Consider the following 14,251-nt stretch of genomic DNA (forward strand, 5'->3'; position numbering starts at 1 on the left):
CGTTTCAGATAAACCGGTAAAATGCCCCCAAACGGAAAGCCTCATTAACGAAAACGTCCAAGGAAGCTGTTGCAAGAAAGAAGGCTCGCCTAGACGAGGACTATCGGAGGCAGGAACAAGTACGTAACACAGCTGCACACCAGTCTCGGAGGCAGTCCGAGGAATACAGATTTGGTGAACAAGGACGTGACACAGCTGCACACCAGTCTCGGAGGCAGTCCGAGGAATACAGATCTGGTGAACAAGGACGTGACACAGCTGCACACCAGTCTCGGAGGCAGTCCGAGAATTACAGATCTGGTGAACAAGGACGTGACACAGCTGCACACGTGTCTCGGAGGCACACCAACAACTTCACCAAAATCTGATATTTTACCTTTTCATTTGGGCCTCCCAATTGAAGCCCCGCCCATAGGGCGGGTACCGTTGCTAGTACAAATAAAATGCAAAACACGTACTCAAGTATGGGGAATTGTTTGCTGGACTGCAAAGGAAGCATTTGCGATATAATCCATTAGGAAATTACATTTATTGAACTGAAGGATAACATTTTTCTCTTCCTCTTTCATTGATGGTTTGGGCTTTCATTTTGTGCCATCAGTGACTCACGTGGCCTCTATGCTTGTCTTCTTTCAGGGGAAGTTCTACTTGGAGGATCCGACGGGGACGGTGCAGCTCGACCTGAAAAATGTGATATCCTTTTGTTTTCTGAGTGTTTACCTATCTCATTTGGCAGTTCGATTAATTATAAGGGCTTTTATATCCAGATGTTGAGGCCTGTTTAAAATTGAGGAATTTGTGAGATAGTGAAACTTTCCTTGAAATAACTTTTGTTTCTGTTGTGAGTTTGATCACCCCTGTATCTTGAGGCATAAAGATACTTGCGAGTCGTAATGTTTATAGAAACCTTCTGCAGCTTTAAAATTATTCTTGCCTGCTTTACACGATTATATTTGATGGCATCTAATAAAGTCGACGTCTAATAAAGCAAAAAGACTCCACATAAATAGATTGTTTGGTACATTCAAAAGCAATGACATCAAGCATGTGTCTTACATTACTTTATTGACTATTTTTAGCTCTATCGACTGTATTATTAGCTTTATCGACTGTATTATTAGCTTTATTGACTGTATTATTAGCTTAAAAAGACTATTATTAGCTTTATCGACTATTATTAGCTTTATCGACTGTATTATTAGCTTTATCGACTGTATTATTAGCTTCATCGACTGTATTATTGGCTTTATCGACTGTATTATTAGCTTTATCGACTATTATTAGGTTCATCATCTATTATTAACTTTATCGACTATTATTAGCTTTATTAGCTTTGTTGACTGTATTATATCCCATAGTTTGTGAGTTAAATCCACCTGAAAACAGCAATCCTAAGGATTTGAATTTTATGCTTGAAGTCCATCTAAGCGAAGAAGAATTGCCGTGTCGCTATCGGTCACCATAATGATTCATTATTAACATTTTGTGAGGGGGTAATCTGCTCGTGCTCGTCATGCTTGGTCTGGTTTTCCTGTGATGCCAGTCCACAGCCTTTAGTTAATCTCGTCTTGATTCTCAAAAAGATGAACTTATAAAATGGGTCATGCCCGGATGTCCATCAGTCCGTTAACTTTTTGCTATTTTTTTCTACTCCTCCCTTATCACCCGGCTGATTGTTCTGAAACTGGAAACCTCATTACAAATCGGTATTCCGCGCAATCACTTGGGCTTCGATTTTTTTTTTTTTTTTTTTTTACACCGCTCCTTTCCTATGCCATCTCCAGGCATTGCAAAACGTCATTGCTGGGCACCGAAGGGGCCTCGGCAGTGACGCACGCTGAAAGGGAATACTCAGTTTTCACTCTGGTTGTTTTCTTTTTTGTTTTCTTGTTTTCTTGTTTGTTTGTCCAGGCGATATCTCAGCCATCCCCTGAGTTAGGAAGCTGAAATTTGCGGCACAATAGTGAGCAAGTCCTTTGTCAAAAACGGTATTTTTTGTTTTTTGATTAATCAATTAATTGAGTTATTTAATTATTAGCGATTAATTAAGTACTTATTTAATTAATTAAATTTCCTTTCTCTACTGACCATTAACTCAGGCACCTTTTGAGTTAGGAAGCTGATATTTGGACATGCCAATGACCAGGTGATTTGGCTGCAAAGGCTATTTTTGATTTATTAGTTAATCAATTAATCAATTAATCGATTAATTATTTAATTATTCGATTAATTACTAAAGAAAAAAAAAATCAGTTACAGATTCTGATGAAATGGTGGTGGTTTATGTGTTCTGTGACCGAATTGATTAATAATTTAATTTTTAATGATTATTATTTATTTATTTTCATTATTAATCATTTATTTATTTTCTTTCTCATTTGGCCAATATCTCAGGCACCTTTTGAGCTGGGAAGCTAATATTTGGACATGACAGTGACCAAATGATGTGGCTATCAAGGATATTTTTGATTTATCGATTAATCAAATAATCGATTAATTATTTATTGATTAATCGATTAATTTTATTTATTGATTAATCAATTAATTATTTAATTTTTTATTAATGACTTATTTAATTAAATTTCTAAAAGATGCATCTTCAGATGAAGCACTAGTGGTTTAGTTATGCTATTAGCCAATTGATTAAGAAAATATTTTGTGATAATCTTTTATTGCTTTTAATTATACAATTAATCAATCAATTAGTGTACACCTCTCCCTCCCAATGCAGCCTCTATGAGCTGCACTGCGGTATTGCCGCGCTGTAGGATGTTTAATTATTTGGCATGGGGGCGGTGTACTTTGAATGTATCTGTACTTGTTTTTTTGTTTTTTTAAGATCATGGGGGCTCCCAGGGGGTGGTTACCCGCTGAAAGTTCAGATCCCTACTCATCCCTTATTTACCCACCGATTACCCAGAAAACCTTCGACTCAATGGTTCGCAAGATTGCTCAGTCTTGGCCTTTTCGATTTCGGATCGTGGACTCCCAGGGGAGGTCCCCAAAAATCAGCAGAGGTCTGAACCACAACCTCAAGAGATGACAGTCAGCCCAATCGGGTCTATTTTTTTATATTTTATTGTGATAGTTTTTGTGGCGGGACATCGCCTCTGGATAACTCCAACAGGATGGCATGTCTTTGAGATCACGGACGCCGTTTGTAACTCTCACCTCCAGCCGGATTTAGGTGCCCAACATCAAACCGCGCCGGTGAGTTAAGCGAGGCAAAAGGGGAACCATGCTGGCGGTTACGTAACAGGCCTTAGTCAGATAGCCGAGCGGAACCAACGTCACATACCTGCATCTGAGATTGAACTTTTATAATCCTAGCTGGTCAAACACCTCAGCAGTCTTATGCTGCCATCAGAACAGACGTAATAAGTCATGAAACGGTTTCTTAAAGAAATGTCCTTTACTGGCAATAAGAAAAATGCAAGTATTTACAATGGCAAGCCAAACAGGTATTAAAAGGCAGAGAAAAACATTAAATGGCATATATATATATATATATATATATATATATATATATATATATATATAAAGTTCAAAACACACCTGGTCACAAGTGTGCCGCACTGACCGGGTCCTCAGTTGAGGTCCTCAGCATCATCCCGTTTTGGCCCTTCAACCTCGATACAGTCAGCTAAAGTGGGCCAGCAGGGGCACATACACATCCACATGCAGCAACTGCACCTGGATGCATACATACCCCCACCCCCAGCCAGTGCGAACAACAACAACAACACCTCCACATCCAGAATCCACAGCACCAAACAAACATGGTGGAACACTCAAACACCCACCTTTATACCCTTCACCACTCACCAACAAAACACACCAGATCATTCACACACACACACACACACACACACACACACACACACACACACACACACACACACACACACACACACACACACACACACACACACATACACATACACACACACAAAACAATTGCAGCACGTCTGCATTCCCTGGTATCCGCAACGTGACAGACCTGCCCTCAGAACCTTATCAATGACTTAACACTCCACAGTACCTATGCTGGCATCATACATCCGATGTGGAAGGGAAAGATGAGTGATTGGCAAAGAATGATGGGCTGAGTGTTGACAAAGATGAGCTGAGATATAAATGAACAGATGGCGACAAGACAGACACATTTGCACACCTTACTCTTGGTGTGGCTTACAACACCTTACTGGCTCCCACGTCCTGACTGAAACCGGACCCTACGTCCTCACTCCCCTCCTGTACCTTGCACAGCTGCGGCACCGGAGTTTACCCCATGATGTAGAGACATCACTCGCGGCACGGATCTAATGCGTCTCTTGACGGAGCCGGTGCGTTGTATATGGGGCAGAGGGTCCAGCGGTGGAGCGATCGGACGTGGGAAACGTGAAAGCGAAGGTGTGCATGGGCGGAAGGTGAAGAGAAAGGCTAGAAAGCGAAAGGACGGAGACAGAAGATGTCCACAATTGTGTGCAGTAGCTGTAGTTGTTTAAAATGAATTCTGGTTTGCCGTATTTGCCCAAATGCTGCATCCACAACGGTAGATGTTGAGTCTTGTGTTCACCACTTCTAGCTGTTTCCTTCACTCTCAAGCACCAGCATCAGCATGGCCTTTTCACGGAATGCTGCTGTATCCTGGCAGAAGGTGGGTGCAAGAGGCTGCGCATCATTTGTGATATTTTCCCCCAATTCTATGCAACGGTTTCTATCTCCGTGTCACGGCGGAAACACTTTATATCAGATTTTGACTAATTTTGATTAAGTGAAAGGAAAGTTCTGTTAACAATTATCGTGAGATTTATCTTACTCCGATATTTTGTTTTCTTTTGTGGCTTCTTGTATTTTAGGTCGGTACGATGATGGAATTTTTCACGTAATTGCCATGGGACTTCCTCCTGTTGAACATTCAAGAATCACCAGGTATGATTGCTGTTCCAGTTATCGAGTTTATCGCAGGAAATGTGCCGGTCACAAAAGCCTGAATTTTTTTTTTTTTTAATCGATCGAATGTCCAACTGGCAGGGAGGGGGTTGTACTCTTGACGTGCATTTGTCAGGCGATGCACGCAGCGCTCCGCCACAGCATTGCACACAACAAAGCAACTGATGACAGGCCCTGATTCTCCTTTCTCTCTAAATCGTTACTTCTACAGACTTGGCATTTAATATGGAATATTTTTTTTCCTTGACTTGGGTTTACTTTCTTAACTCAGTATATCAATCTGGTGAGTTTCTTTTACACTTTGGTGATTTATTTGTTTAAAGAACCATGTCACTGATTGTCTGTCGCAGCAAGAAGTCAACAACAGGATTATATCACAGGTGGCGTGGCAAAATGTACGGACAGGTGCATTTGACGATTGGCTTCACAGTCAGGTATACAAGGGTTGTTGCGTTCTGTATTAGTGGAAAACAACTGCTGCACATCTCCAAAAGTTAATGCCGCTTCCTCTGGAGATGGTCCGTCAACTCGACAATGCTGTTTGTCATGGAGTGGTGGCTTTACGAAATTACAGCATGAAAGAGCATGCTATTGCTCGGCAGTATGGCATCACTCAAGGTCAGGTGTCAAAGATCCTGAAACGAAATGCTCAGAGGGGTGTCCCTACTCCAATACCGAGGCCAGGACGTGTCCGCAGAACCACGAGGAGGGATGATCGCCAGCTGCACCGGTTAGTCCGCAATGGCCGTACCAAGTCAGCTAATCGGCTTAGTGCTGAGTGGCAGCAACTGACAAATGTGCCTGTATCCAGAAGGCTAGTCAACCAACGACTGGTTCAAGCAGACTATCGTGCCAGGCGTCCCCTGAGAAAGCCACGCCTGACCAGACAACACCACCAGCGCCGATTGCACTGGGCCAGAGAGCACCGTCGATGGCAGCCAGGACACTGGAATCATGTGATCTTCAGTGACGAGTCTAGATTTCTGGTCTATCGTCAAGATGGCCGCGTCCGAGTGCGCAGACAAGTGCATGAAGCCTACAACAAAGATTGTATAGTGCCAAGAGTCCAAGCTGGAGGTGGTGGGGTGACCGTTTGGGCTGCTTTTCATGCAGGGGGCAAAACTGACCTGGTTGTTCTGAATGGAAACCTGAACCAGTTCAAGTGCAGCGCCATTCTGGAAGAAACATTGCTTCCATTTGCTCGTGCAGCCTTTCGAGGAAACTGTCTTCCAAGATGACGATGCACGGCCTCATCGTGCTCGCATGATCCAACACTTTCTTGCTGACCGTGGTGTAGAGCATATGGAGTGGCCTGCCATGTCCCCAGATATGAATCCGATAGAGAACTTGTGGGCAGAATTAACGTGTCAAATCGACCACTTGGACCAGCAGCCGACCTCTCTGCGTGAATTGCAGCAGGCTATTGTCACTGCATGGCAAGCGATTCCTGTCCAAACCTTGGCAAATCTCGTGAACAGCATGCCTCAACATGTACGTGCTCTCCTGAATGCTCGTGGGGGTTACACGAAGTACTGAACTGTAATTTTACTGTCCATAATCCCAGTCGTAATTTAACTTTTGTTTTTGTTAAAAAAAAATTTGGCTAATGTGCAAAATAGAGATACGTCAGGAAAACGTACAGAAGTTTAACACAATACTGTCCATGAATTGAGTTCGATATCAGTTTACATCACTTTCCAGGATCAATTTATTTGTTTCGAAATGTCAAATGTGGTTTTTGTTTCTTTTAAAGGTCACATTAACAAAATCTAGAATAATTTCAACATAATTCCAATGAACTTTTGGTTCTAAGACATCTTGAAAAGTAAGTTCACCCCCACAAAATTAATATTCCATATTAAATGCCAAGTCTGTATATCATCGGATGAAGAATCTTCACGTAGGCCCTCCTTCTACAAGCTACTTGTGATTACTAAATAGTTCTATATCCAGAAGCCGCTAGTATTTGCTCGTTCACCCAAGATAGTTCACTATCTGAAAGTAACGAGAAACTTCCCTTACTCTCTCAATCTTTCAAAACAGCTTTTGGACTAACTGCATCATTGTCACTTGCCAACTTTTTACTATACTTAACATTTTGCATAAACATCTCGCCTCACCAAACATCAGTCGTGCATAAGAGACACTGAAATAATTTGAAACTATCAAAAGCTCATATGCTCGAGTTCAGCCCATCAATTCAAGCTTAGGCAAGAATATACATCAAGTCACTGTAGAAACTAGAATGGCACCCAGTAGAGCGCATACTTCCATCAGGCTGAACAGTTTATGTTTTGTATCCCACTGATAGGCAGGATCTGGATTCGAACCTGAACCAAAATCTAATCGGCTTGTTCTTGTCACCTAACCAACTCGTCCACCAAGTTTTGTCATAAACCGTCCATAACTTTTTGAAATATCATGCTATATCGTTTTTAGCCCTATCGCACTCCAATTAAGGGTGAGAGATGTGATTGGGTCTTGTTATTTATATGTCAACTGCTATTGGCTTTACACATGGTACATGCTTTGGAGCCTCGGTGGTGCGCGTTTCTGTCTACTCTGTCGCTGATTCGCCAAAAAGTGATGAAACTGGTGGGCAACTGAGGGGGGCGTGTAGTATTGGGATTCTCATATATATACTGCTTGTAAATGCCTGTAGTTGTAGAAGAACCCAGGTGGGGTTTGAAACAGCAAAGGGGTTAACTTGTGCAGCGTTTCCTGGTTGCTTTATGGAGATGTCATTGGCTAGAAGAGCATGGGAGGAGTGTGAGTGTTTGTGTGTGTGCGTCTGTGTATTATATATATATATATATATATATATATATATATATATATATATATATATATATACATAAAATATATATATATATATATATATATATATATATATATATATATATATATATATATATATATATACATAAAATATATGGGATTTATTTATATTGTTACGGTTTTTAGAACCTTCACTAGTAAATTCTAGTAAATGTTTCCCTTATAAGTGTTCCCCTGTAAATACCCCCATCAATTGGCTTGGTAAAGATCGCACGCTAGTTAGTCCACGTACCACACATAGCGAACCATAGGACCTCTCCGTAGTTATCTCATTATTGTGTGTTTCAGTTAAGGACCTGTTCCCAATAGTCGAATCTGCGTTGCATTAATCAAATAAGATAGGTCCCTTTCAATTTCCCCAAATCGCCTCACCCACGCTTCAAAGTGACAGTCGGGCAGCGTTCGCTGCCCCTTGGTTTTCTAACTCCCCACCAGCCGCCATTAGCCATGCGGTCAAGCCGAGAAAGAAGGGGGAGGAGCCACCAGAACAAGGTGTGGCACGTCAGCTCGTCATCGGAGGTGCAGTCAGCAAGCCCTTACCGGCCAACCAGCACCGTGGTGAGCCAACCGGTAGGCATGTTATCAGAGCCAGCGGCTTGATTTCCAACACAGCAATAAAAGCGGCTGCAAGGGACTGCTTGGCCAGTTGAGTGAGGGGGTTCCGAAGAAGGAGAGAGAGAAAAAGGTACGAGCTGGGTGAGAAGGTGCAACCTGAATAAGAGAGTCGGTGAGAAGGCACGAGAGAGACGAAGCTGCGCGGAGCTGCTTCGGAAAGCCCCTACCGTGTGAAACCGAGTACGTGGAGCTGCCGTTGGCTGTTCGCTGCCAGCCCGGAGCGTGGACCTGGAGCGGACCTCCTTGCTGTGCCCTGCCGAACCTTCCAGCCCTGTTGTCCCACCTGGACCTTCTCCTTCTTCCAGTGATTCCTGCCTGCTATTCCCCTTTCGTGTAAGTCTGTGTTTGTTCTGTCTGGGCGTTGACAAGTAAGACTGTTTTAAGGCTTGCCCTGTGTATCTGCTTTTTCCTCCTTGTAAATGCCCTTCTTTCGTTTCCTCTTTTAGTATAGAAATAAACCTGTGTTGTTCCTTTACCCTTGTTGGTTCTTTGGCTTCCTCTCATCCGATCGCTTTAGTCCCTTCTTTCAATTGAGTACCTGTGGCACGATTCGGCCAATGCTCGGAATCGGGTTTAGTCTCTTGATAACGGCTCGAGCCGCGGATTGCTAAACCGCTCGGCAAATACCATCTTGTCCGTGGTTCGAGCGGTACTTGTCTCCCTGTTTTGTGGAGGGGTTGGTAAAGGTATTCGGGAGAACACCTTGACCAATAACCCTGATCAATTCCAGCCCGCAGAAGAGCGTTACAAGTACCAGGACCAGAGACGGCCAGCTTAACAGGCCAAGGGGATTAACCCCCCCTTGCTAAGGGGAGTGCCGTCTGAGATCCGTAACAATATTATAGTTATTTATTTATTTATTTATATTTATTTATATTTACTTATTTATATTTACTTATTTATATATATTGTTACGGTCCGCGGATTAGATGTTATTTTTTACCGAGCGGTGGTGTAACCGCGGCCGAACAGTTGTTCCCCGACTAAACCCGATTCACCCGATTCACCCAAACGTTGGCCGTATCGCGCCACAGATACTCAATCTGGAAAACTCTAAAGCGACCGAATGCAAAGAGGAAGAAGAAGACGTACAGAAGAGTAACGGGGTTTATTATGTACACATACACATGCAAGAAGAACAGTCACGATTATTTATAGGGGACATGAGACGCAGGCGACACAGTGCAAATTACTAGCTTATCTAACAGGCTTACTTAATACCCAGGACAGAACAAACGAAGACACAGACTCACGCGGAGAATTGCAGAGTGGATTGACTGGAAGGAGAGGAAAGTCCACTGGGTCCGGCAGCACGATCCGCACGTTCTGCAGCCGCCGTTCCTTCGCGGCCCTGCTCCGAACTGCCGTCCAGGCCCCTAAGCGGCTGGCGAGCGTTGTTGCTGCTGCTGCTGTAGACGCTGCCGCTGGCGAGCAAGGTGACGAATAGCAGGCTTTTGCGCTTCCCTGGATGACCTCTGCTTTTGGACCTCACAACTCAGCTCTGCTCTGACGACCCAGCTCTTTCCTTTGCACCTCACCACGCAGCTCAGCTCAGCCTTGGACCTTTTTGCAACTCTCTTGGACTCATCTGCCTGTCTCCTCCTTTTTTTGGGGAGCGTCCCCACGGCGGGTTATATAGGCCCCGCCCTTCACCCTTTGCGAACCTCCCCCAAGCATTCTCTCTCCGCCCTCTCAAGCCAAACCCCTCGTTCTGGGTTGGATGAGCGGGGCCGACTTACTCCTCCCCTCTATGACGAGGTGGAGACCCGCCTTTCTTCCCCAACCCTGCCTCGTGGTCAATGGCGGCTTTGGAGGGGATGTAATTGCCAAATTGAGGCTTGGCCATTACGAAAGGGGAAATGGAGGTTTTTGGGAATGGGAATGAAGGGAATCTATCTCTTTTACTCGGTGCAATGGAGTGTCATTTTAATGGAAGACAAGGCCTTACTCTAAAACACATAATAAGATATAAGCTACTGAACAAGGGTTTTATCGGGTCCTGCAATGTGGTGTTTCATGGAATAACTACCGAGACGCCCTTTTTATCTTTACACAACTCCGGAGGCAGGAGGCGCAGAATAAACAATAATAATAATAAAGCACACAATAAAAAAAAATACAGTCCTCATATCCGCAACAATATTTATTTATACATGAATCATGTATCGACAATCGCATTAAGACACTGTAGCATAAGAAAAAGCCAAAAAAACAATGGAATACAGCTAATTATGAATTTCCAGGTAACTGATGCGTTTGTTTATTTAATTGAAATTTCCTATACACGTTGAAGATATTTTCTGCTTTCTTTGAATGAATGAATGAATGAATGATCGTTTTAAGGCCATTTTTCCCTGCTGGAGCGGGGGTTAGCCTTGCGGGCCCCATGACGATCATGGTTCCCTGTTTGAGGCAATGTTTTTATGGCCGGATGCCCTTCCTGACGCCAACCCTTGGTCAACGCTCTTTCGATGCGCAGCGATAGACTTTGAACAACTGATTTTATTTGGGACCTATATTGTACTGTTGTTGCATTTATTGTATTGTCACCTCTACTGTTCAGTTTGTACACCAATGGATGTGTGGCCCTCAAAGAAGTGTGTAACTTTATTAAGTACGTGGACGATATCGCCAATCTTGGCTGTCTTTCCGATCAATCACCCTTGGTATTGTACCTCGATGAGATTGCCATATTGAATAAGTGGTGTGGGGACTTTTGTCTTGCTCTTAATGTGTGTAAAACTAAAGAGATGATTTTGGACGTTTGGAAAGGTCACAGTCATGAGCCTGTGACCATAAATGGTGATGTGGTGGAAATTGTTAACAAATTTAAATACCTGGGCACTATTATTGATAACAAGCTAACTTTTGATGAAAATACTGATGCTGTGTACAAGAAATCAATGCAAAGATTGTATCTTCTCAGGAAGTCGAGTTAATTTGGCATTAGCTCACGTGTGATGTGGATGTTGACAAATTCCTTCCTGATCAGTGTTTTGTCATTTAATTTGATTTCCTGGTACCGTTATCTTAATGTGCGGAATAAGTCACGATTGAGAAAGGTCATTACACTGGCATTTAAAGTGTGTGGTCCTTCAACCAGTATGGAGTCTCTGTACTTGCGAGCATTGAAAAGGAAGTCGGGCAGGGGTGTACCGATGAAGGTCACTTCTTGAACGGACTTTTTGAAAAACTGCCATCAGGGAGACACTTTCGTGTTGGTAGGATGAAGAAGAACATTTTCAAAAAGTCATTTATTTGTACCATGTGCAATTCAAGTGCTAAATTCAAATTCCTAACCATTTTGCTGTTTAGTCCATATTCCATATTTTTGCCTTATTTTCTTATTCTTTTTGATGTTTTGTGTTTTTATGATGGTTAAACTTACGGTGTCACAAAAGAAGAATTTCTCTGGATATGGGACAACAAAGATTATTATCATAATTATTATATTAATCATTCTTTCGTTGTTTTCCTCCTCTGGTTCATGTATTATCCATGGGTATAAGACCGGCCCTTGTTTAAATGGCATTCCACAGGGCGCACTTTGGGTGCGAGAATTTTTTTGGCGGCCCGTCTGCTTTGAGTGTCAAGGCGTCGGACAAGCTGGCGCACCTCGAGGAGCAGCGGGACGATGTCATGTTCGTGCTTTTATCAGACGTTTGGCTTGATCGTTTTGATGTTTTGGAGAAGCTGCGGATCATATTCACCGGTACAGAAAGTCCTTGAATGCCACTGCTTTTCTCAAAATCACATCGCTGAGCTCTTTCTTTGGCTTTTCCTTCCTTTTCAACACACAACACATTTTCTCACCAAGAGAAAATGCTTGTGAATTTTCCATTTATTTGAATCTATTTTTTAAATGTTTCTGCCGACAGTCGCCCATCTGTCCATGATAGGTTTTTGTTAATGCAATAACTTGAGAACGGCTGAAGGGATTTACGTCAAACTTGGTACAAGTATGTATTATGATGCAAAGATTTACTGATTAAATTTCTGGGTCAAGAGGTCAAAGGTCAGAAGTGGTGTTTTGGTAAAAGTTCTGTTGCTGTGCTAATTTGTGAACAAGTGATGGGATTTTGACCAAATTTGGTATAAGGATATATTATGATGAAATGGTGAACTGATTAGATTTCTGCATTGAAGGTCGAAGGTCAGAGGGCATGTCAGGTAAAAATGTGATACTTGAGAACAGCTGAAGTGATTTGAATCAAACTTGGTACAAGTACGTATAATGATGTAATGTGGACAGAGGCATATCGGTCGACGTGCCGTTCTCGTTTTTCCCTATTATTTTTTTTATGAGAGAGGGAAATATTCACTTCATGTTCCATTGTCAACTTCCAGGTACTTGCGTTTGTAGTCGTGCCAAGGTGACTCCTGATACGGTACCTGGCTGATTAACTGTTTGATCGCTGTCTTTTCTGCTCTGCAGGTTATTCGCCTGAACCTCCAACCTGCTTTATCCTCTGCGGTAACTTTTCCTCCAAGCCATATGGACCAAACTACATAAAAATTCTAAGGGGTGAGAAAAGCTCTTATTTTACGAAACATGACACGATACCTACACATTTGTTTTTGTTTCCCAAAAGCACCAATATAATTCCTCTTTTATATTTGTACACCACCTCTACATACAAATTGAGGCTTTGACGGGGTCTGCTAATGTGGACCCGCTGCACCGAAGCAATCTGCTTTACAAATGGCCGAATTGAAGGAAATCGATCACGTCCAAGCGGATAGCGTAGCTTCCCTCGTTCGATTTAAATCCCGCCAGTCTCTTTACATTAAATACAACAACACAACAGCATGCATTTTAAGGCCATTTTCCCTGCTAGAGCGGGGGTTAGCCTGATCTCTTTAAAGTTAGATCTCTTTAAATTAAATCTTTGTAACAAATTTATATCTCCTCCAGGGATTGATACAAAAAACCAGGCCAAAACATTTTGTGTGCGAATGAGGAGGTGGTAGTTCAGGGACAGTAATCAGGTGCTGGTACTCTTAACAAATAACAGGTTTATTGAAAAAGACAGGACAAGATGACACGTACAGAGAGTTCTGAAGAAAATATGGAGGATACAAATGAATAATAACTAGAGGAAAGTCGATGGTGCACCATTGCAAATCCACACGCTTCCCACCAAAAGCAAAGTTGAAAGATGGCAAAACATTCAACCAGGAATGATGCAATATTAAATTTAGAGTTAAAAACATCTTCTATTTTGACCATTGTAACCATAAATCCCCACCCCCTGGGGCATGAACCAGTGGTCAAATCCAAACAACCCCTTACACATTTCATGTGACCCCCAATGTTGATTGCATATTGTTACGTTTATTGGGAGGGGGGGGGGGGGAGGGGGGGAGGGGGGAGAGGTAGGTGAAAGGATACCGTAGGAGAGTATAATTCATATAGGATTGTATAATTAATTATAATTAATATAGGATAATGTAATAGGATTGTATAATTAATAGCATGGACTGTATGACGCGTAGAAGAAATCTCGATGTAATAAGTAGGGACACTAACTTAAGATTGTTTAAATGTTCTTCACATGGGGGGTGGGGGTGAGGGGGTGAAGCAGTGCTAATTAGTGGTATGGTTTAAGGATAATTTTCCCAGTGCGTGCTTTCCCTCTAACTTTCCCTTTACGTTTTGCTGCCGTAGCCGGCCATGCACTTCCTCTAAATTACATTTACCGCCGACAGAAGCTAAGGAAGAGCCGGTCGGACTAAGCACCGCCCCAATGGACCGAATAGGCGAAAGCCCCACCCACGGGAGGCGGAGAATCAGGGGGGCAGTCAGAAAGGCCATCAGGTCACGCCCTGAGGGACGTGATTG

General features: G+C 42.7%; 1 protein-coding gene across 3 annotated transcripts in view; it reads left to right on the top strand.

Moving 5' to 3' along the window:
- POLE2 (DNA polymerase epsilon 2, accessory subunit) overlaps positions 1–14,251 on the top strand; it is a 45,977-nt gene that overhangs the window by 20,637 nt on the left and 11,089 nt on the right. For 2 of the 3 annotated variants that reach the window (XM_078769941.1, XM_078769940.1), the window contains exons 8-12: positions 637–690; positions 4,609–4,660; positions 4,863–4,935; positions 11,949–12,121; positions 12,845–12,934. In XM_078769941.1, the coding sequence (XP_078626067.1) occupies positions 637–690; positions 4,609–4,660; positions 4,863–4,935; positions 11,949–12,121; positions 12,845–12,934 (442 nt within the window). Of the gene's footprint in view, positions 1–636; positions 694–4,608; positions 4,661–4,862; positions 4,936–11,948; positions 12,122–12,844; positions 12,935–14,251 lie in introns of all 3 variants that reach the window. The other variant, XM_068099321.2, reaches the window with a different exon arrangement.

The sequence above is a fragment of the Myxine glutinosa genome, chromosome 1, assembly GCF_964187855.1.
Source record: "Myxine glutinosa chromosome 1, kmMyxGlut1.1, whole genome shotgun sequence".
NCBI lineage: Eukaryota > Metazoa > Chordata > Myxini > Myxiniformes > Myxinidae > Myxine > Myxine glutinosa.